At 37.5% G+C, this 26,066-nt stretch overlaps 1 protein-coding gene across 1 annotated transcript in view; it reads right to left on the minus strand.

Moving 5' to 3' along the window:
* The window catches only part of LOC121383566 (laminin subunit beta-1-like), a 91,701-nt gene that overhangs the window by 44,314 nt on the left and 21,321 nt on the right, over positions 1 to 26,066 (minus strand). The window contains exons 9-19 of the mRNA XM_041513654.1: positions 22,308 to 22,420; positions 17,523 to 17,741; positions 16,137 to 16,292; positions 13,562 to 13,697; positions 12,468 to 12,556; positions 10,040 to 10,220; positions 8,545 to 8,694; positions 7,500 to 7,628; positions 5,625 to 5,748; positions 3,737 to 3,879; positions 2,197 to 2,422 (exon numbers count right to left, since the gene is read on the minus strand). Of these exons, the coding sequence (XP_041369588.1) occupies positions 2,197 to 2,422; positions 3,737 to 3,879; positions 5,625 to 5,748; positions 7,500 to 7,628; positions 8,545 to 8,694; positions 10,040 to 10,220; positions 12,468 to 12,556; positions 13,562 to 13,697; positions 16,137 to 16,292; positions 17,523 to 17,741; positions 22,308 to 22,420 (1,666 nt within the window). The remainder of the gene's footprint in view (positions 1 to 2,196; positions 2,423 to 3,736; positions 3,880 to 5,624; positions 5,749 to 7,499; positions 7,629 to 8,544; positions 8,695 to 10,039; positions 10,221 to 12,467; positions 12,557 to 13,561; positions 13,698 to 16,136; positions 16,293 to 17,522; positions 17,742 to 22,307; positions 22,421 to 26,066) is intronic.

Below are 26,066 nucleotides of genomic sequence, written 5' to 3' on the forward strand. Positions count from 1 at the left end.
TACTAAACTTAAAACATTTATTTTCTGACAAAATATCAATTATTACATGAAATTAATTGTTTTTGAAATTCGCAATTGCCGAATTTGGCGAGTGCCAGAGCTAGCCCTGAAGGTGGACCTTTTTTGAACAATTACGAATGAATCACAACTACGTAGCCAAAATGGGCATGTAAAGCTTGGTGCCAACACAAATGCATAAGAGAGTTTATAACATATTTGATGCTAAGATCATAATACACATATTACGAACACGAGATAGCTCATAACATATCTTATGCCAGCATAATAAAAAAGGAAGAAAAGAGCTTATGAAATAGCCAGTGCTAACAAAATACCAGATGCATATCTGCAGAGCTTATAGTATATAGCTTGAGCTAACAAAATACCAGATGCTTATAGCTTATAGCATATAGCTTGTGCTAGCATAGCAGATGCAAAAAATAATGTTTGCAAAATATCTAGTGCTAATTATTAATATTGATTGCATAAGATAGCTTATAACATGCTTAGTGTTAATACCAGAAACACAGAAGCTTACAACAAACGACGCACACTGGAAACATTTTTGGTTCAACCAATTTTTGAGATAAATTGATTATTTCCTTGAAAATTATTTAAAATGTTGTTAATTTAAGGGATATTTTATCAGCCAAAGACTAAATATTGTAGCCACTTTGTATAGAAATTAGCAATTTGTCTAATTTGACAATACATATACAGGGCAAGCCCTGCAACAAGTCTATCATCAAAACGCTTTGGATGAACCATTTAGGTAGTACTAAACCAAATAACTTCCGGCTGGGTCAAAGTTTGAGGTGCACCAAACTTTTGGTAGAGAAGTTAACACCACAAGTCCTGTGATTGGTGATAAATGTGAGTGTGTTGTTTGTTAAAAAAAATTAGTTTCATCTGGGAAAAATATGTAAGCAGTTTTATTTCATCTAGTACCACTGTGTCAAGTAGCCTTGTGCTTGGAACAAGTATGGGGTACCTGTAACAAAAAGTACAAAATTTTTGTGCAAAACTAGGAGTGTTGTAAAAATATCTGGTTATACCGAAAATGAGCCATGAAAGGTACCACTTTCTTCCGTTAATACTTTGATGTACGGGGTTGTAGCACATATATTTATGGGTCATAGTTTGGTTGATATATTACATATAGTTTTTAAACACAAACGTTAACATGGTCGCCTATGGGATTTTATTTGGTATAGTACAACCTTTAACCATACAACTGTGAGAGACTGTAATAAAGCATAAAGCACATTGACGTTGATCCGGTTTTAAAAGTGGGGGGGGGGGGGGGACTGATATATACAACCATATAATTTTTTTTTAGAAAATCTGAACCTAAAAAAACAAATAATCTATTGTTGCAATGCCTAAGATATATATATATATATATATATATATATATATATATATATAAAAGTTATTAGAATGAAGTGTATCGGATGAATAAATAAAAAGATAGAATTTTTCACGTTTTAATGGAATAAGCGCTTTTCACCCGTAATGGGTTCATCAGTTCCATATACATGACATCATCTACAGCGGGAGGTAATTTCAATGAAGTCACGACAATTCTAACAATAAAAAAATGCATACCACGAACAAATAGCATGCATATATATATTGGTCTGTTTGCTAATTCTAAATAAGCAAAAGCATGTACAGCATGCTACTTAAAATAATTATGTTGGCTGCATGTATCTATAGTCCGTCCCACATGGAACACCTTTTTTTTTTTCATGCTATGGAATTTACTACCAGTTATTTATTTTGGAGCCAAATATTTTCTAAATTGGACACAAAAATAGTATTTTTTTATTTCCAAAACACTTTTACTTTCTTTCATTTAAAAAAAAATGAAATTGTTTACAAAAAACATTTTTGTATTAGGATGGGACAGACTATAAATATTTGTTTCTTCTGAAATGAAAAAGTAGGTGGGGGCGACATTTCTTATGCTGTCCTCCCCAAGCTAAACAGTGGGGGTCATGTCCCCCTCGACCTCCACCGATCGACGCCTATGATAAAACACCTGTGTACAGTAAATCCCCTCTACACCGGACACCCTTGGTACCAAGTAAAATGTCCGGTATTAAGAGGTATCTGGGTTTATAGAGGGTCCGGTTTTGAGAGGTTTTACTGAATATATACATATATATATATATATATATATCTATCACTCACCTCGGAGGTTTATAAGTCAGGACAATGGCTTCAGTGACGGGGACATCACTGCCGACATCATCTTTGCCCACCCAACGGTCATCAACCGCAGCGTCACTGCCCAACGTCCACAGACTGACAGTCTTGGCCTTGTACCAGCCTGGAGGCGAGTAGCAGCTGTTGGTGACACCCGAGCAGAAACATGTCATACAGCCCTCGGTGCTCCAAGGTCCAATTCCGAAGTATCCTAGACAAAGGAGATATTAATGATCAAACAGAACATTATTCCAGGGCTTCTAGATTATACGGTAGCCCCACTCCCATGGCTAGTGATATTCAATGTTGGGCTAGTACATAACTACTATCAAACAGAACATTATTCCAGGGCTTCTAGATTATACGGTAGCCCCACTCCCATGGCTAGTGATATTCAATGTTGGCCTAGTACATAACTATGATCAAACAGAACATTATTCCAGGGCTTCTAGATTATACGGTAGCCCCACTCCCATGGCAAATGATATTCAATGTTGGGCTAGTACATAACTATGATCAAACAGAACATTATTCCAGGGCTTCTAGATTATACGGTAGCCCCACTCCCATGGCTAGTGATATTCAATGTTGGGCTAGTGCATAACTAGATCAAACAGAACATTATTCCAGGGCTTCTAGATTATACGGTAGCCCCACTCCCATGGCTAGTGATATTCAATGTTGGGCTAGTACATAACTATGATCAAACAGAACATTATTCCAGGGCTTCTAGATTATACGGTAGCCCCACTCCCATGGCAAATGATATTCAATGTTGGGCTAGTACATAACTATGATCAAACAGAACATTATTCCAGGGCTTCTAGATTATACGGTAGCCCCACTCCCATGGCTAGTGATATTCAATGTTGGGCTAGTACATAACTATGATCAAACAGAACATTATTCCAGGGCTTCTAGATTATACGGTAGCCCCACTCCCATGGCTAGTGATATTCAATGTTGGGCTAGTACATAACTATGATCAAACAGAACATTATTCCAGGGCTTCTAGATTATATGGTAGCCCCACTCCCATATCTAGTGATATTCAATGTTGGGCTAGTACATAACTACTATCGCCATGCCCACTGGCTGGTGAAAAAAGTTATCAAATGTTGCATTTCAGTTTATGCGCGATTGATCTAAGATCGATTCTCGTCAGTGGGCCCACAAAACCATTTCTCGTTCCAGCCAATGCTCCACAACTGGTTTAACAAAGGCTGTAGTATGTACTATCATGTCTGTGGGATGGTGTATATAAAAGATCCCTTGCTGCTAATGGAAAAGAGTAGCTCATGAAGTGGCGACAGCAGCTTTCCTTTCTCATATCTGTGTGGTCCTTAACCATATGTTCGACACCATATAACATTAAATAAAATGTGTTGAGTGTGTCATTAAATAAAACATTTCCTTCCTTCCCCTCTGGATGGAGTGTTTGGATCGGTAGAGGACTAAAAATCCAAGATCTACTGTACAAATATAACTTTTTAAAGTGAAAAAGGTATGTAATAAATGAAAATACCTGGCTTGCATTTTGCACATTTGGGTCCAGTTGTCACAGATTTACATGTACATGCTCCAGTCACGTCATTGCAAACTGAACCACTGCTGCCATCTGCATGACAGTCACAAGGGGAACAACCCCCAGTTGTCAAATTGAAGAATCTGAAAACAGACTCTGAATGTTAGTATCATAAATAAATAACAATTAGATACATGCTTACGTGATCGGCTTTGTTGAAAATAAGTACATGTATATGACACTTCCAAGTCAAGAAAAATAAATCAACACAAAAGGGCAGATAACTCATAGACAATTAATACTACTGTCCGGCTAATAGCAGAAGCTTATCATTAATGGCCAGTGGAAACAAGTATCTAGGGCATATCTGGGATTCAAAGTTGTCCAGGGTCCTGTTCCACAAAGCAATCTTAGCTCTACGATTACCTTAAGTGCATAGCTACCTTATGCACTTAAGGTGATCTTAGCGCTAAGATAGATTTGTGGAATGGGGCCCAGGGCCCAAGGCACTTCTAACTTCTAAGATGCATGTTCAAAATACAAATTTAAAAAAATGTCGACATATTAAATCTAAATAAAACCATTATTAACTCAGGAACAAATGTTAAAGTTTGTTTTGACACCACAGGAGCGCCATGATTTATTAATCATTGGCTATTGGATGTCAAACATGATAATCTTATAGAAGAAACCCACCACATTTTTCCATTAATAGCAAGGGATCCACAGACAGGACAGAACATACCACAGCAATTGATATACCAGTTGTAAATACACTGGTTCAGACAGGGGAAAAAAACACCAATGGGTCCACTGATGTGATTCGATCCTATGATGCAAGCACCTCAGGTGAGTGCTCTACCGACTAAGTTACTCAAGAACAAATGCATATAAAATCTAAATAAGACCATCCTTAACTTAGAACAGAGTAAAATATGATATATGCAACTCATAAAAAAAAAAGAGGTAATTAACTAAACCCTCGCAACTTTGCGATATTGCAGTGCAGTGCTAAAAGACTTGCAAAGAGGATGCTTTGTTGTCTAGCGGCCTAAGAGACCTTTGTGAATTAGGCCCAAGAGCTCGAACTTAATGATGGCACCGACGGCAATTGCTGTCGTTGAGATATAAATTGCTGTAGGTAGAGAGCATCACCGGTAGCACTTTGTGCCATCCATGAAGCTCCTCAACAATGGAGAAATGTATACAGCTGGTGTACATTATCTGCCAATATTTAAAATTTGCACATTTAAAAGATGTCTACATATAACAAGATAGCCTCTCAGTCAAGTTTATTTTCTGCAAATATCACTTTAAAAAACATTGCCATAGCCAGGCTCAAAATTGCCATCAGTGGACTGTTTCACCCATGGCAATTATTTTAAAAATTGCTGTGGGAGACAAATTCTTAAGTTCGAGCCCTGGATTCTACCATGTTATACACCAAATAGCCTCTGCTAAACAATAGCCCAATAGTCAATGTGCACTTTTGGTGCTGGGAGTGTCTGCGACTGAGCTACATATACATAATCCCCTCAAACAAAGTTTGTTTTGTTTGTTTGTTTGTTTTGTTTAACAACACCACTAGAGCACACTGATTATCAATAATCGGCTATTGGAGGTTAAACATTTGGTAATTTTGACATTTAGTCATAGAGAGGAAACCTGCTACATTTGTTTCATTAGTAGCAGGGGATCTTTTATATGCACTATCCCACAGACAGAATAGCACATACTATGGCTTTTGATATACCAGTCGTGGTGCACTGGCTGGAACGAGAAATAGCCCAATGGGCCCACAGACAGGGATCGATCCCAAACCGAGCATCAAGCGAACGCTTTACCACTGGGCTACGTCCTGTCCCACCCCTCCAACAAAGGGACCTACCCATCCAAGCATTTGGTACAAAGCTTTCCTCCCACGCCAGGCTTGCAAGGACACTGTCCATCATCGGCACAGGTGTTGTTAATGGAATAGACTTGATTGCACTGGCAGTTGACACAACCTCTTCCTGTGGAATTGACAATAAAATCAAATTAAGGAAAACAATAATTTCTAATAAATAAATAAATAGAGAGAGACATACAGAGAGAAAGAGACAGAGACAGAGACAGACAGAGACAGAGACAGAGACAGAGACAGAGACAGAGAGAGAGGGAGGGAGGGAGGGAGGGAGGGAGGGAAGGAGGGAGGGAGAGGGATAGGGATAGGGATAGGGAGAGGGAGAGAGGGAGAGGGAGAGGAGAGAGAGAGAGAGAGAGAGAGAGAGAGAGAGAGAGAGAGAGAGAGAGAGAGAGAGAGAGAGAGACAGACAGAGAGACAGACAGACAGACAATTTCACAAGTACTGTGTGTACAAAACAACATTTCTATTAATAATGTATCTATTATTAAGTTAGAATTACAGTTCACAAAAAATAACATTACATAGAAATGGAAGAAAGAAATGAATAACACATGGCAATACAGCAATGGAGAAAGAAGAAGTAGCTACTGCATAACCTGAACAAATCCCCCATGGTTTATTGGAATAATTTAGCCATTTAGGATGCTCAGACCAGTCTTAGGAATAAGGAGAAAAGTGCCTTACCACAGTCTTTGTTAGACCAGTTGTGAAGCACTAGCTTGAATGAGAAATAGTCCAATGGTCCCACCACTGGAGATCAATGAACGGCCACAGTGGTGTCATGGTTAACATGGTTAAGCCATCAAACATAAGGCTGGTAGGTACTGGGTTCATAGCCCGGTACCGGCCTCGGTGGGTGCTCAATGGGTAGGTGTAAGACCACTACACCATCTTCTCTCTCACTAACCACTAACAACTAACCCTCTGTCCTGGACAGACAGCCCAGATAGCTGAGGTGTGTGCCTAGGACTACGTGCTTGGACCTTAATTGGATATACAAATGAAAATAACTTGAAATGAAATGAAAAGGAAATAAATCTTAGTTCAATCATACATCAAACAAGCACTTTACCACTGAACCCCAGTACTAGATTGGAGACATCAAAACTATATTATACACACTTCCAGAAGAAGCAAAACCACTGGCTTTCAGCATGTAATTATGCTGCATTCATTAGAAGTCTTGAATATTGTATTTCCCAGTTCACAAGTTGTGAAGAACGCTCGCTTGGCAAAATAACCCGTGAACACAACTTGCGAACTGGGATAGGATTTTCTGTCTCAATGTTCACAACTTGTGAAAAAAAATGGCATGTGAGATTGGAGTGACAGTGCAGATGGTCTATAAATCACCTGAACGCTCTCCACTTGGTGAAGTCATGTTCACAGTTTGGAACTTGTGAAAATTATTGAAATACACGAGCACCAAATGAACACATCGTTAGACTGTGACTATTCCTGGCTGGAACCGTTGTACAGTAGGGGACAAGACGTGGCCCAGTGGTAAAGCGCTCGCTTGATGCACGGTCAGTCTGGGATCGATCCCCGTCGGTGGGCCCATCGGGCTGATTTCTCACTCCAGCCAGTGCACCACGACTGGTACATCAAAGGCCATGGTATGTGCTATCCTGTCTATAGGATAGTGCATATAAAAGATCCCTTGCTGCTAATCGAAAAGAGTAGCCCATGAAGTGGCGACAGTGGGTTTCCTCCCTCAATATCTGTATGGTCCTTAACCATATGTCCGATGCCATATAACCATAAATAAAATGTGTTGAGTGCATCGTTAAATAAAACATTTCCTTCCTTTGTACAGTATTACATTGAAACATTTTGTTAATTAGGTGGTACTGTTACCTGTAGCGAGGCCATAGTAATCTTGTAAGCACGAATCACATTTCATCCCTAAGACGTTTGACCGACACTTACAAAATCCAGTGTCATTACAGAATGCATTCTCTGAGCCACCGAGGTTACAGTTACATGCTACAAAACAAAACAAAACATGTCTCAATATATAATAACAAAAATACAATCAAACTTGCTCTAGCAATCACCCGTATCAAACAGTCACCTGTGTTAAAAAATTTCTGTCTGTACTGAAATGTCAAAGAATGAACCTTTTAGTTACACCAAATTAAAGTGACGGACTCACCACTGGAGCTGTTTTTAATAATTGAAAAAAGACATTACTTATATTTTATTGTTTAGAATATCCATTAATGTACATTCAAAGTGTTTATGGTCATCCTGCTGTTTGTATTGCCACACAATTCATTTGTAATAGCTCTAAAAACGCATGTACATCTTCTTCTTCTTCGTTAGTGAGGTGGTGTTCATTAGTTCAGTGACTGTTCCATGTAGTTTTGTGGCGAGTGTTGTTGTGTTTGGCCATATTAATTGTCTGGCTGTGTTGTATAGGCTGCAGTGTTGTAGACTTAGGAATCACCAATTTTGAATGTGCATGTACATCTGAGAAGTAACAGTTACGAAGATTAGCTCCAGTGTGGATAAATAAAATTAATCTAGGTATGCATTTTTTTTAGCACAGTAGTTAACTGGATCTGAATGCAAAAAAAAGAAGATTTTTTACAAGGTGCAACATTGATTAAGTGCAAAGAAGGTTGTTGGCAGTGCAGATCAAAGTAATCAAAATGATCAGAATTTGCTAAAAAGACCTTGCATAGTTACACAGGGCTAGCTCTGGCACTCGACAAATTCGCCAATTGCGAATTTCTAAACCAACTGGTGAATTTTATTTTAAGTTGGCAAAATAATATTTTGTTTAAGAAATTTTTTAAGGCTAATAGATAATTTGGCAAATTTTTCGGCTTCGCTAGAGCAAGCCCTGTATTATATTACAGATAAGGAGCAGGTGGAGATTTTGTTCATCATAATGTACCTGTGCACACTCCTAGCATGTTCTGTCCATAAGAGTCCACCCTGCACATACTGCAGTCACGAAGAATGGTGTTATCTTTGCATGCACACTGGCCTCCAAGATGTGCACACATTATGCTCGGTTGTGTTCCAGATACATTGCATGCACACGCTGAAATCAAATGGAAAAGGAACAGAACATTTAAAACTGAAATTACAGACCTCGCCATTTAAGATGAGCTGTGACTCACTCCTCATCACTAACCCTTAGACTAGTTCAAGAAGAGTTTTTTGTTTTTTTCATTTCAACTTAGTTTCGTGCTTACATGTATATCCAATTAAGGTTCAATTTATATGGTATCAATATGATAATATCTAAAATGAACTTCCCTAATCTAAGTTAGGGGAGCAATTAATCACTACACACACAAAAATCAGTGGATATTGTCAAGCAACAGGACACATACCAGTCTTGAAGCCATATTAAAAACACTATACAACTAATAAGGCTATCCTAACCTGAGTGTCAATATGGTGAACGCCAAATTTGTAAGTGGAAAAAGGTCACATTTAACAGTACCTAAAAATTAATCATGGTTCAAGGAAGAAAGTAAGTTATAATCAGAGCTGTACACAAAATAAAGACATGACTGACTCCCTTTACCTCCAGAGAAGAAACTCACAGAAATACAATAAAATGTTCACATTATGCTACAGTTATTAGTAGTTTCAAATATTTTCAACTTTCAAAAAATAAAAAATAAAATCAACTGGTGTGAAAATACAGTGTTATCAATATTATATTGACATAATTAAGAGCACATGCAAATTAAATGTTTGTTTTGTTTAACAACACCACTAGAGCATATTGATTTATTAATCATCGGTTATTGCATATCAAACATTTGGTAATTTTCACATATAGTCTTAGAGCAGAAACCAGCCACATTTTTCTCCATTAGTATCAAGGGATGCACAATCCCACAGACAGGATAGCACATACCACAGCCTTTGATATACCAGTCATGGTGCATTGGCTGGAATGAGAAATAGCCCAATAGGCCCATCAACGGAGATTGATCCCAGACTGATTGCACATCAAGCAAGCGCTTTACCACTGGAGTATGTCCTGCCTCTTAAAGAGCACAAAACAAAAACCAAGTGCTTGGTTCACCCTGCCACGGAACCGCCCACTGGCGAAGTCAGAGGCCGAATCTGTGGTAGGTGTGCCTGAACCTTTTGGCTAGGGGCACGTAAATAGAGTTCCCATTCCCATTCCTGGTTCACCAAATACTCACAACTTTGCCATCTCGCATGATAATGCAAAAAGACCTGCAAGAGAAAGTTGGTTTTATTTAATGACACCACTAGAGCACACTGATTTATCAATCATTGGCTATTGGATGTCAAAAGACCTGCCTGCATACAAGAATGATGCAATATTGTTTAAGAGAGCCTAAGAGAGCTGTTTGAACTTTAAAAAGAACTGGATAAAGATGGAACACAAAATATCTTACGAATTGCTCCTCCAAAGAATTCTGCCATCAGTGAAAATTCAATCACCGAACAAGTCATGTTTTCTCTCTGAGCTAGGTTAACAGACTTGCTGGTGTCCCAACAGTCTTTCATTTTTGTTCGGCTTTCTGCATCAGCTGATGTGTACACGGACAGATCCTCAATTTGAGGCAGCAACACGATCTGTAAGATGTAACAAGATTAGTCTTACAGAAGCAATTGAAATAAAGCGTTATTAAAGAAAAAATTCAATCACAAAAATTGTCTGCACACACATATAACGTTATTAAAGAAAAAATTAAATCACGAAAATTGTCTGCACACACATATATAATATATACCTGTGTATATATATATATATATATAATATATATATATATATATATATACTCAACCAAAAAAGAAAGTATGCATGTAAACAATATTCATTTATTTCATAAACCAGATGACATTCATGGAAGAAATTATGGAATTAGATAACCACACCATTTAGGAGGAGGTGTGTATGCAGTAAGTTGTGCACATGTTTGCTGCTAATGGACCATTACAGTGACCACCCCATGAAACAAAAATGTCAACAAAATACGTTGTATTAAGCTTGAGCTTATATGATAAAGAGATTATTACCCTCGTGTATTTCAGTATTATCAATATCATATATTAGGAATAAAAATAATGTATTGTGCTCACCAGAGGCTCGCATAATACAATTTTTATTCCTAATATATGATATTGACGATACCGAAAAACACTCTGGTAATACTAGTACCTCCCTCCCTCCCTCCCTCCCTCCCTCCCTCTCTCTCTCTCTATATATATACATATATATATTATTATTTTTTATCATCCATTACAGGCTTTGTAGGAATTTTGCACTAGTCCACCGGAGAAATACATCTGGAAATCTATTTGTCCATCAATATTTACACTTGTCTTTATAAATTGTTTGTTTATTAAAGTACAAGGATGATATTTATGATCGATCAAAATGAAACTGCATTGAACATTTTTAATTCTGCACTGGACAACCACCAAGGTACATTTTGCTTGTCAGAACAAACAGATAAGTACTTATTTCGAACGCTGAAAATAGGCCTTTATAAAGAAAACGTTTAAATCACAAAATTGTCTGATCAGACACATATATAAACCAGTGACCAAATTCACAAAACTTTGCAACAATCTTTTAACAAGATTAGTCTTGCAGAAGCAGTTAAAAAATAGGCCTACTTTAAAGAAAAGGTTTAAATCACAAAATTTGGTCTACAGGCTGGTGGGTATTGGATTCCAGTCGAGGCATGGAATTTTTAATCCAGATACCGACTCCAAACCCTGAGTAAGTGCTCCGCAAGGCTCAATGGGTAGGTGTAAACCACATGCACCGACCAGTGATCCATAACTGGTTCAACAAAGGCCATGGTTTGTACTATCCTGCCTGAGGGAAGCGCAAATAAAAGATCCCTTGCTGCTAATCGGAAAGAGTAGCCCATGTAGTGGTGACAGTGGGTTTCCTCTCAAAATCTGTGTGGTCCTTAACCATATGTCTGACGCCATATAACCGTAAATAAAAAGTGTTGAGTGCGTCGTTAAATAAAACATTTCTTTCTTTCTTTCAGTATGAAAGATAAATCATGGTAAGGAGAAAAGAAAGTGTTTGTATGGTTTGTAATTATAACAATAGGTTTTTCAGATACAGATGTTTATGTGCAAAACTAGGCTACTAAATCCACAATTATCACTGCAGTGAGGTCAAAATATATAAAATAATTTTTATTCATCTTTACTGTGATCCTTAAATTCCCTAATTATGTTATTTTTTGTGTGAAATACTTGTAGATACCCAAAAACACAGGTAAACGTAATATTTCTACTTATAAACATAGGTTTTAATGCTTTAAATGAGGTGAATGGAGTGCATTAAAAAAAGAAAAGTAAATGTTCCAAAGCATAATTAATTATTCTGTTTTTCACATCAACCTATGGTAATAAAATTATACTGATTTTTTAAAATGATGTCAAGGACATGATCGTAAAACTGTACTCTTTTTTTTTGGTACCCCACCTGTTCTAAAAGTATACATCAAAAATGTTGATTTTTTAAAGGAATATTTTGTTTTTAAAAATTTCTTTACATTATAAGCAAAAGCTGGCATTAAATCCTTCAACCTGACAAAGCAATCCACCAAACAACCCAACATCTACCTGGCGAATCAGTATCAATACCCACTAGCGCGTCGGGTGACTCACAATTTTGAGTAAAACTGTACTGACGAATGGTTTGTTTTATATATGGCAAATGAAAATGGTCATAATATTTGAGGAAAAATCTCGGGCTAGTGATAATATCTGCAGGCTAGTGGATTTTTTTATATTTACTAGCCCGGCTGGTTATTAAAAACAAAATCTAATTCCATAGGCCTGAATACTTACCGAGTCAATAAGAGAAGTGCTAGTTGTTGTCAGAGTCAGTGTGTAGGTCTGTAGCTCTTTCATACACACACTTGTTAGTACCGTAGATCCTAACAGATAAAACATTTATTTAATTAACAAGCATTCTGAGAGAGTATTTTAAACTCTGTTTTGTTTAACAATGCCACTAGAGCACATTGATCTACTAATCATCGACTATTGGATGTCAAACATTTAGTTATCCTGACTTGTAGTCAACAGAGGAAACCCACTACATTTTCTTAATCTTCATTTCTCATCTTTTATATGTACTTGCCCATAGACAGGAAAGCACACACCACGACCTTTGACCAGTCGTGTTGCACTGGTTGGAACAAGAAAAAACCCAATCAGTTGAACAGATCCACTGAGGCGGTTTCATCCTGCGATGCAAGCACTTCAAGCGAGTGATCAACCAACTGAGCTAAATCCCACCCCTTTCTGAGAGAGTACTACTAAAGCAATACCCAACAAATATTCGCATCTCCTAAATTCAACAGCCATTTGATCTGCAACAGTTCATGATAAAGCTATATACAAAATTTCATCTCATTATCTTCAGGTATTGCAAAAAAAAAAAAAAACCCAGTTCGGGAAAAAACCCATTTCATATCTCCTAAGTTCAAGGGCCATAACTCTGTCAAAAATTGAAAATGTAACAGTAAAGCTATACACCAAATATCAGCTGAATATCTCAAGGCATTGTAAAAATAAAATATCTGAAAAACTATATGTGGGACTGATGGATGAACGGACAGACAGACACAGACAGAAGGACAGAAATGAAACCTATAGTCCCCCCTCCCCACCCAGTTGGACCCGTAGCGGACTAATAAATGGAAATATCTACTCCAATCCCTACCCCAATAAAAAAAATTTGAGCTTACTGGTCAAACTTTGAGAAACTTCCTTCAAATATCAAGATGTAAACAACTAGATTTTAAATATTGTTACCATATAACGTTGTCAAAAAACATCGACTAGACAATCCCCTAATGGGTGGGGGGGGGGGGGGTTGAGAGATGGATACCTGGCCCATGGACTATCTCTGATAATGTATCACCTTATTGTATTACCTGTGTTTGTTGGTCCAAATAATTCATTTGAAAACGTCCATGTCTTTCCTGGTGTATACTGCTGGCCATTACACTCATAGTTCACTCCATTATCCTGAGTTATCACCCCTTGGACAACAGATCGGGAACCCTTCTGCTGTAAAGAAGACAAGACTTAGATTTTAAAGTGATCATGGTCAAGTCAGGTCAGATCATAGGGTTTAACATGCACATTCAGAGCAATCTGTTGTAGCACACGCCTGTCATGGGCGCAGGTGCCGACTTATGCTGGCTCCTTCATCCAGGACGGGAAATGGGTTGGGGTGGGAGGAACAAGGGACTGTCCGCGCTAGTCCAGTGCAAGAGAGCACCAGCAGCCTGACCAGGGTTAGTAGTGGGCAGGAGTATTTGTGGTGTTATTGAATTCTGAATGTTCCTTAGGATTAAGTCCAAAATGTTTTTAATTTGCGCAGTTTTCATGAAGTAATTTTGGTGCATAATTTGGAAAGGTTCATTGAAAGTAAAAATAAGAAGTGATCAAGAGTCAGACACCCTTTGATGTATTAAACAAGTACTTTATAACTGATGGTGTTTCTTGGACTGCATTTGGTTTTAAATAAGTACTTAAGTACTTTGTTAACAGAAATGTGATGGAAAATACAACATTTTCAAAATGTGATAGCAAGTCAAACACTTCCGCTTTTAAGTCAGACAGTGTGTAATTTGACTTTGCTTTCAAAGAAATGTAAAGGAGCTATATGTATACAAATATTATCTTTAAAATAAAGACCATGTTAATCCAAAATATTTATTTAGCATTGCTACATGAGTTCCTTTTAGGACACTGAACTAATTTCCTGATTATCATCGGAGAAAGATAAACAAAACTTCAAAATAGTAAATCTTATCTTGTTTTCAAAACGCACACAGTGGTGGTTTCCTTCTAGTGTTAAATGAATATATTGCAATCATATAACAACTGACAAATCACAGAAGTTCTATACATGTAGCTATCCTTTAAATTAATTTATTTTTATGTTTTATTTTTTTATCCCACTGCCCCCTTTGCTTTTACTCCTTTGAATTCCATCTCATTTCTTCCCGACCTGACAACTACTATCTTTCAACTTCTTTTGCTGTCCACCTCCACATACCAGTCTCTCCATCCATGACAGGTGCTTGTCTCTTGTGGCTATCCGTACCACACACCTGTCATACCCCATCAGCTTTGAGCTGTGGGTGTAGTCTGACCACTTCAGAGAGTGTTCAGTAGTTACTTCTGGCATTAAGAGGCACTTGTAACCACCTACTATGCTCCCCTACTACCGGCGGTCATTAATTAGTGCCGTGGGTCAGACCAGCTTTATTAGCGGCAAAGGACGAGGATGCCAGGTGGGTACAGGGAAGTACACAGAGACTGCACCGGTGGAGGAAGTTGAGACAGGTAGGTGATGGTGTGGACAGCTCAGAAGACAGAGTTGGAGGAAACTGACAGCTAGAAAGGGTCAAAACAGATTGAAATCATGGGCAAAATTGGAAAGTTTTTTTATATTAAGATAATGAGAATTAATGGTAGGCAGAGGGTAATAGATGAGAAAGATGAATGAATGTGTGAGCTAGCTTTGATGGGATTTGAACCACTGTCATCAGCTTGATTGTCCAGCAGTTTATAATGCCTGTGATATTGTAAAACCCAAGAAATACAGCTTGGAAGTTATCCATCTCATGATCGAGCCCAACTCTCGATCACTTCAATAAATTGATTCATGTCATCCATAGATGTGTACCTCAATGTAAGTTTTTACACAATTCATTAAGTAAATTTTAAATTAATTTCATACATTTAAAAAATAATTTGTGATGTAAAATGTATCATTAATCTAGTTTTTTTTAAATGAAAGGTTATCTGCACCTGCAACAATATTTACTTTTGTTCTTTCTACTAAGGGAGAGGAAAAGAATTGTATAAGATCACATCTGCACATTGTCATTAGAGATGGGCAGTACTGACATTTCAGGCTCGGTATCAGTATCGGTATTAGTATTTTGGGGTGATTTACCTCGGTATCAGTATCGGTATTAGTATTTTTGGGTGATTTACCTCGGTATCAGTATCGGTATTAGTATTTTGGGGTGATGTACCTCGGTATCAGTACAATATTCGGTATTTATACAATACCGATACTGATATCAAGTGGTATTTTCGGTATACTTGGTTTTAAATGCATGCCCGAGTTAAGTCTCACCCGCTAATTTCATCTAAATACAATTAAATTCCATACACAAGGCTATTTTGCGTTCGTCAGATATATTGTTAGTGCTTTACTAAATGACGAATAACATTTTTCAATACCGAAATTTCAGTATTTTAAAATTTGCTTGGTAATGTAAATTGGTATTGACATGATACCAATACCAAACGGTATATATGGTATATCACCCAGCTCTAATTGTCATTAGGCTACTTGTACCAAAACCAGCAATGGATCTTTTAAATGAACTTCCCTATAAAGCTCGTGACAACTGAAAATTATTTCACTCTGAACATAAACATGATACGAAATGGAAGCTTGTTTAATATGCAATAAATACGTACCTGATACCTGATGATCACCTCAAACATGCGAGTTAGAGGGGCAGGCACCGACAACTTCACTGTCATCGTGTTTCCTGGTGTCAGCTCCACCAAACCATGACCAGTGACGGTTGAGTCCAAATTCCCATGGCCTGGTACGTCGACCGTTTTCAATCCCTGCAAGTAGAGCAATTACACTTCATAGTACTGAATGATATCACAAAATCTGCTACCATTTCTATATCAATATAAATATGCTGAATATCATAGAATCTGTTACCATTTGTATCACAATATAAATGTGCTGAATATCAGAGAATTTGTTACCATTTGCATGACAATATAAATATGCTGAATATCATAGAATCTGTTACCATTTGTATCACAATATAAATATGCAGAATATCACAGAATCTGTTACCATTTGTATCACAATATAAATATGCAGAATATCACAGAATCTGATACCATTTGTATCACAATATAAATATGCAGAATATCACAGAATCTGATACCATTTGTATCACAATATAAATATGCTGAATATCACAGAATTTTTTACCATTTGTATCACAATATAAATATGCTGAATATCACAGAATTTGTTACAATTTATCACAATATAAATATTCTTAATATCATAAAATCTGTTATCATTTGTATCATAATATAAATATCACAGAATCTGTTATATCACAATATAAATATGCTGAATATCATAGAATTTGTTAACATTTGTATCACAATATAAATATGCTGAATATCACAGAATCTGTTACCATTTGTATAACAATATAAATATGCTGAATATCACAGAATCTGTTATATCACAATATAAATACGCTGAATCTGTTACCATTTGCACCACAATATAAATATGCTGAATATTAATAGAATCTATCACTGTTGTGAGGTAAAGATACGGCAATTCGAACCCGAGGGACAAAATGTTTTTTGTGAGGGCTGAGGTTTACTGAGGCCCTTACAAATACATTTTGTCCCGAGGGTTGGAATTGCCTGGATGGATGGATGGATGGATGGATGGATGGATGGATGGGATTTGGGTAGAATGGATGGATGGATAGGTGGGTGGGCAGAATGGATGGATGGATGGATGGGTAGAATGGATGGATGGATGGATAGGTGGGTGGGCAGAATGGATGGGTAAAATGAATGGATGGATGGATGGATGGGTAGAATGGATGGATGGGTGGGTGGGTAGAATGGATGGATGGATGGATGGATGGATGGGTAGAATGGATGGACTGATGGATGGATGGATGGATGGATGGATGGATGGGTCAGTGTGTTTTGGGTAAATGGGTTTTTGACTGGATGGATGGATGGATGGATGGATGGATAAAATAACTAAATAAATAGTATATATTTGTGTAAAATCTATGTTACCTCTGTATTCTGGAATTCAACATCGAATGTGAAGTGATCCAGTTTGGGCACATAAAAACCAATGGCAGTCTGCTTGCAGTTTCTCCCCTCTATGTTGTTTCGACACGTACACTGCCCAGTTAGAACATTGCATTCTGGGTTAACAGCCCCACCAGAGTCACAGTCACACAAAGTACAGCCATCTTGAAAGTTATCCGACTGCAGGTTATAGCTTCTAGGCTAGAGAGAAAAGGAATTATCGTTATTAGGTGTTTTAATCCAGTCATACTTCTTATGTACTGCTAAGATCACTACTTTTCTAAAACTATGTACATTAGGCACGGCTAGCTCTGGGTGAGCAGAAAATTTCGCCAAATTATCTATTAAACTTAAAAAACTGCAAAAACCCACTTTATTTTCCAACAAAATATCAATAATTACATTTAAAAAAAATTCTAAATTAAAATAATATTTTAAAATTCTCAGTTGGTGAATTTGGTGAGTGCCAGAGCTAGCCCTGGTTAGCTGTCATTCAACAGTTGCCTGATGAATATTTATGCATTATGAATATTGGGTGTCTATCAAAATTTACTCAATATGAAAGTCAAGCATGTTTTTAATCCATTACTTCTTCTTCTTTAACTTATTTTCGTGCTTATATCCAATTAAGGTTCAAGCATGCTGTGGGTTAGTTGTTAGTTGGTTAGTGAGAGAGAAGAGAGTGTAGTGGTCTTACACCGTTACATCGTTAGAACTCGCTCTGGGTGGGAGCTGGTACTGGGCTGCGAACCCTGTACCTACATGTACCAGTCTTATGTCCAATGGCTTAACCACAGCCGGTAGTGCACTGCTAAGACTATTAGGTGTCAATCAACACTTACTTAATGTAAAATCAAGCATGTTTTTAATCCATTCCTAATGCTGAAAGTGGCGTTCCCATTATACAGGGCTTCTAGATTATGGTAGCCCCACTCCCATGGCTAGTGATATTCAATGTTGGGCTAGTAAATAACTACTATTGCCAAGCTTGATGGCTAGTGATTTTTTTGTAAATATGAATATCCTGCCCCCACCCCAATTCCCCAATGTTAGTCTTTTTAAGCTCTATCTCCCTCTTTAGGTGACATATCTGATTATTACTATTATTTAGTAAAATTGTGTTAACTTAAAGTAAAAGTAGGGCTAGTGAATTTTTAATCCTGGCTACTAAAGTTTTAAAATCACTTATCCCATGGCTAGTGGATTTTAAAAATTATACAAATTCTAGAAACCCTGATTATGCAATTAATCGCACCAACTTGTCACATGCGATTTGTCGGCCCTACAAAAATCGGCACATGCAAGACTAAAGTCGTTCCGATATAGGTGTTCTCACAGTATGATTGGATTGCATGTGACAAGTGGGTACAACTAATCGCATAATGAGAACATGTAAGACTAAAGTCGTTCCGATATAGGTGTTCCCACAGTACGATTGGATTGCATGTGACAAGTGGGTACAACTAATCGCATAATGAGAACATGCAAGACTAAAGTCGTTCCGATATAGGTGTTCTCACAGTACGATTGGATTGCATGTGACAAGTCGGTACAACTAATCGCATAATGAGAACATGCAAGACTAAAGTCGTTCCGATATAGGTGTTCTCACAGTATGATTCGATTGCATGTGACAAGTCGGTACAACTAATCGCATAATGAGAACATGTAAGACTAAAGTCGTTCCGATATAGGTGTTCTCACAGTATGATTCGATTGCATGTGACAAGTCGGTACAACTAATCGCATAATGAGAACATGCAAGACTAAAGTCGTTCCGATATAGGTGTTCTCACAGTATGATTCGATTGCATGTGACAAGTCGGTACAACTAATCGCATAATGAGAACATGCAAGACTAAAGTCGTTCCGATATAGGTGTTCTCACAGTATGATTCGATTGCATGTGACAAGTCGGTACAACTAATCGCATAATGAGAACATGTAAGACTAAAGTCGTTCCGATATAGGTGTTCTCACAGTATGATTGGATTGCATGTGACAAGTCGGTACAACTAATCGCATAATGAGAACATGTAAGACTAAAGTCGTTCCGATATAGGTGTTCCCACAGTATGATTCGATTGCATGTGACAAGTGGGTACAACTAATCGCATAATGAGAACATGCAAGACTAAAGTCGTTCCGATATAGGTGTTCTCACAGTATGATTCGATTGCATGTGACAAGTGGGTACAACTAATCGCATAATGAGAACATGCAAGACTAAAGTCGTTCCGATATAGGTGTTCTCACAGTATGATTGGATTGCATGTGACAAGTCGGTACAACTAATCGCATAATGAGAACATGCAAGACTAAAGTCGTTCCGATATAGGTGTTCTCACAGTATGATTGGATTGCATGTGACAAGTGGGTACAACTAATCGCATAATGAGAACATGTAAGACTAAAGTCGTTCCGATATAGGTGTTCTCACAGTACGATTGGATTGCATGTGACAAGTGGGTACAACTAATCGCATAATGAGAACATGCAAGACTAAAGTCGTTCCGATATAGGTGTTCTCACAGTATGATTCGATTGCATGTGACAAGTCGGTACAACTAATCGCATAATGAGAACATGTAAGACTAAAGTCGTTCCGATATAGGTGTTCTCACAGTATGATTCGATTGCATGTGACAAGTCGGTACAACTAATCGCATAATGAGAACATGTAAGACTAAAGTCGTTCCGATATAGGTGTTCTCACAGTATGATTCGATTGCATGTGACAAGTCGGTACAACTAATCGCATAATGAGAACATGTAAGACTAAAGTCGTTCCGATATAGGTGTTCTCACAGTATGATTCGATTGCATGTGACAAGTCGGTACAACTAATCGCATAATGAGAACATGCAAGACTAAAGTCGTTCCGATATAGGTGTTCTCACAGTATGATTGGATTGCATGTGACAAGTGGGTACAACTAATCGCATAATGAGAACATGCAAGACTAAAGTCGTTCCGATATAGGTGTTCTCACAGTATGATTGGATTGCATGTGACAAGTGGGTACAACTAATCGCATAATGAGAACATGCAAGACTAAAGTCGTTCCGATATAGGTGTTCTCACAGTATGATTCGATTGCATGTGACAAGTGGGTACAACTAATCGCATAATGAGAACATGCAAGACTAAAGTCGTTCCGATATAGGTGTTCTCACAGTATGATTCGATTGCATGTGACAAGTGGGTACAACTAATCGCATAATGAGAACATGCAAGACTAAAGTCGTTCCGATATAGGTGTTCTCACAGTATGATTCGATTGCATGTGACAAGTGGGTACAACTAATCGCATAATGAGAACATGCAAGACTAAAGTCGTTCCGATATAGGTGTTCTCACAGTATGATTCGATTGCATGTGACAAGTGGGTACAACTAATCGCATAATGAGAACATGCAAGACTAAAGTCGTTCCGATATAGGTGTTCTCACAGTATGATTCGATTGCATGTGACAAGTGGGTACAACTAATCGCATAATGAGAACATGCAAGACTAAAGTCGTTCCGATATAGGTGTTCTCACAGTATGATTCGATTGCATGTGACAAGTGGGTACAACTAATCGCATAATGAGAACATGCAAGACTAAAGTCGTTCCGATATAGGTGTTCTCACAGTATGATTGGATTGCATGTGACAAGTGGGTACAACTAATCGCATAATGAGAACATGCAAGACTAAAGTCGTTCCGATATAGGTGTTCTCACAGTATGATTCGATTGCATGTGACAAGTGGGTACAACTAATCGCATAATGAGAACATGTAAGACTAAAGTCGTTCCGATATAGGTGTTCTCACAGTATGATTCGATTGCATGTGACAAGTGGGTACAACTAATCGCATAATGAGAACAACCCTTAAAACCACCACCTTTCTAAAAGTATATAATATTTTTGTCACCGCACCAACCCCATTCAATGGATATGAAACATACATAACATTACCAACATTATTTTCAGGGACTGGAACAAAAAAGCTTACTGCGGCCGGGGTCCAGGGGCTGCTCAAGGGCCCCTGAAGGAAAATTGTTGTTTGCAACCCCTGGAACTGCCACAAATTGCATTAAATGCTAACCAATCTAAACTGGTTATAACTTATAATATAAGGCACACATAATAAACTTGAAACCGTGAAAACATGCAAATGAACCTCGTGTGCTCAACAGTATTGAACATCATGGTTGGGTTTTTTTTAGACGAAATGAAAAAGCGCATTTACACGTTTCTGCGTAGCTCTCACATCCCTGTATTTTGTATGAACTTTCATGGGGAAAGCCATTTAATCAGAAATATTAAGTGAGAAAATTAAATAATAATTTTTTTAATCTATAATTGAAAAAAAATAAAACATCCACCATGACGGACTATATTTGTTTTACAAATAAAACTGAGACATTGTTTAAAAAATGTTCCTAGGAAAGTGACAAAAGCTTCCAGTGTTTCCCCTAGGGGCCGGAAGGACCCCACACTGACCCCGAGAATTTCTTTACTGGGACCGTAAAAATTGTAACCATTAAAAAAAGTGACAAGTTCACTTCTGTGATTAATTCGCCGATATTATAAAAAATAAAAATAAAATGCAAATGCTAGTAGTCATAAATATACTAGTATTCCACAAATATGTACATTGTTAGATCCCGGGGGCCACTGAGGGGAAAACAAATAAACCATCATGATGATGATCGAATGAATTTTTTTTTTTTTTAAATCAACCAACATCGATCATATGTAAAAGCTGCTTCATACCTTACACCGATCACAAGACTGTCCTTCAACATTGGTTTTACAAACACAGTTGCCCGTCTCCTTGTTACAGAAGTTGGTGCTGTTAAAAGAACCAATGCTGCTACAACTGCAGCCTGTAATAAAAACAGAACATACAGAATTGTAATACATTTCTAGTTCTAGTGACTTTATATCAAGAAAAAGAATACTAAATTCAGAGGACAATATTTAAAAATCTTGGGTGACCAGAAATCAGTTCATATGATTAATACATGGCAATATACAGTAGGTCACCGATTGTTCAGTCATGTGAATTATATTTGCATATTCTGTGACTTACCTGTAACACATTTGACCACAATGTTTTACTATATGACAATCCAAAATGTCAAAATATCAGTCTAGAATATTTTTAGAATATCTAGAATACCAAGAGCTCCTGAAACTTGAAACTTTTATTTTATAACATAATGGTTCAAACCCTGACATCACCTAATATTACACTCCCCCTCCACCAAAAAACCCCAAACAACCCCCCTTACAAAAGCAAGTTTGATACGTTTTTAAGCAAGTTGTAAGATAAATGGTATCTAATGGACACAAATGTAGTGTTCCATTTCTTACCTATCCATAAAAAAATGTTTGAAAAGAAATTTCAACACCTTTTCAAACAATAAAGTTATAATTTGTTTTGTTTAACCACACCACTAGAGCACAATGATTTATTAATCATTGGCTATTGGATATCAAACATTTGGCAATTTTGATATATATTGCACCATCCCAGAGACAGGATAGCATATACCACAGTCTTTGATATACCAGTCATGGTGAGCCGGCTGCAATGAGAAATTAGCCAAAGGGTCCACCGATGGGGATCGACCCCAGATTAGGCAAGCTCTTTACCACTGGGCTACGTCACGTTCCATACATCCTAAAAATAGTAGTCATGTGTTTTTTCTCAATGTATATTTCAAGTCATGTAATTAAAGGAAGGAAATGGTTTATTTAATGACGCACATTTTAGTTACGGTTATATGTTATCGGACATACATGTGTATGGTTAAGGACCACACAGATATTGAGGGAGGAAACCCACTGTCGCCACTTCATGAGCTACTCTTTTCGATTAGCAGCAAGGGATCTTTTATATGCATCACCCCACAGACAGGACAATTTGTTTTGTTTAATCACACCACTAGAGCACAATCATTTATTAATCATTGGCTATTGGATATCAAACATTTGGTAATTTTTATATATATTGCACCATCCCAGAGACAGGATAGCACATACCACAGCCTTTGACATACCAGTTGTGGTGCACTGGCTGGATGTAATTAAAAGCATGCAAATAAATTAAATTAAAATGAAACCGATAATGCTGCTTTAATAAAATGATTATAATGCCAGAGGAAGTAATATTGCGCATAGATATTTTATACATTTTGGTGTTTGTGCAGATAAGGTAATAAATAAAAAATCAATAAGTGTATTAACAGTAATGAATACTATATGACCAGGTGACAGGTGTCTTGGCCATCTGCCAAGATATCTAACACAATGTGTACTTTATGGAAGGATAACATATTAGTTTTCTAGTAAATTGTGTGACAGTATTATTGTTTTCTGTTTTTTCCAATTTACCGTAAAGTAGATTCACTAGCACACATATACTTATAGCTTAGCAAAAGCATACCATACCCAGTAGCTGTAGATATTTTGCACCATGGTGATACTCAGGTACTATAGACTTTTTGTACATGAAAATGCATGTGGTGGGAATCGGAATTTTATCATTGAAAATCAGTTATAATCTGTTTGCACCAACCAATCAACTTTCAGCTATACAATCATTTAGAATTATCAAATAAACTTTTTAAGAAGTATTTAAATTATTCACAATCTACAAATTCCTAAATTGAGCTTAATTATCTATTTAATATCGGTCTTCTTTATGTCCAGTACCAAATGTTTGACATCCAGTAGCTGGTGATTAATTAATCAATGTGCTCTAGTGGTGTTGTTAAACAAAACAAACTTTAACTCTTTATGCCCACATAAAAAAATAAACACAAACTCCAGCATATTTATTCCAACCAGTACACGACAACTGGTCAAAGTTTGTTTTGTTTAATGACACCACTACATCACATTGATTTATTAACCATCGGCTACTGAATGTCAAACATATGGTCATTTTGACACAGTCATAGACAGGAAACCCACTACATTTTTCCATTAGTAGCAAGGGATATTTTATATGCACCATCCCACAGACAAGATAGCACATACCACAACTGGTCAAAGGCCGTGGTATGTGCTTTCCTGTCTGTGGGAAAGTGCATATAAAAGATCCCTTGCTACTAATGGAAAAATGTACCACTTCCATCATCTAAAACATTTTCACTGACAGTCGATTGTGAATTTTTATAATCAAATATCACATCGGTAGAGCGCCATCTGATCAAGGAAGGAAGGAATGTTTAATTTAACAACACAGTCAACACATTTTTAAATGACGTTTTCATGGCGTTAGACATAGTTAAGGACCACAAAGATATTGGGAGAGGAAACTTGCTGCCTCCGCACAATGGATTACTCTTTCCAATCAGCCGCCAGGGATCTTTTATATGCAGCATCCCAAAGACAGGATAGTACATACCATGGCCTTTGTTACACCAGTTACAGAGCACTGGCTGGCACAAGAATTAGCCCAACAGGCCCACTGACAAAGGAAGGAAATGTTTTATTTAACAACGCACTCAACACATTTTATTTATGGTTATATGGTGTCGGACATATGGTTAAGGACCACACAGATATTAAGAGAGGAATCTCACTGTTGCCACTTTATGGCCTACTCTTTCTGTTTAGCAGCAAGAGATATTTTATATGCAGCATCCCACAGACAGGATAGTACATACCACGACCTTTGTTACACCAGTTATAGAGCATTGGCTGGAACAGAAATTAGCCCAACAGGCCCACTGACAAGAATCAATACCAGACTGACTGTGCACCAGGCGAGCACTTTACCACTCATCTTCATAAATCAAGGCTAATATTCGTTCCTCGTATTCAGCCTTGATACATGTCGTCAAGAAATCGTGCCACAAAATGCTTAAATTTCATTGGATGCGATGAGATCTGATTGCAACGAATCACAACGCTCCTTATAGATTCCCTTGTTATTGTAAACAAAGATGGAAACGTGTCGTGTTTGTCACGATATGTTAAAAAAAGGTTTCGGCGGTTAATTTTTGAGATTGCTTTCAAGATTGTCACATGTTACCGATGCTGTGATTGGGTCAGCGATGTCATCGTGTAAGGGACAAAATCGGTGTTACAAATTTTCTTCCAATAGAGGGTGCTAGTAGTGGATATCAGTAATCTTGACTACATGTATCAAGGCTGAATACGAGGAACGAATATTAGCCTTGATTTATGAAGATGTTTACCACTGGGCTAAGTCCCACTCAAGAACTGAAGATTTTCTAGAATATAATGAATTCTACATCATGTACATACGCCTCAGAACAGCATTTATTTGTCTTGCTATTCACATTCAACAATTATCAATGATACTGGTCAGGTCAGGTCAGGTCAGGTCAGGTCATAGGGTTTTACGTGCATATTCAGAACAAGCTGTTGTAGAGCATGCCTGTCCATGACAGGAAAGGTGGGGGGAGGGAAGAGGAGGGACCGCCTGCACTGGCAGGTGCAAGAGAGCACCAGCAGCCCGATCAAATCGGTAGCAGGCGGGTGGGGGTGGTGGTT

The sequence above is a fragment of the Gigantopelta aegis genome, chromosome 10 (genome assembly GCF_016097555.1).
Source record: "Gigantopelta aegis isolate Gae_Host chromosome 10, Gae_host_genome, whole genome shotgun sequence".
Classification (NCBI taxonomy): domain Eukaryota; kingdom Metazoa; phylum Mollusca; class Gastropoda; order Neomphalida; family Peltospiridae; genus Gigantopelta; species Gigantopelta aegis.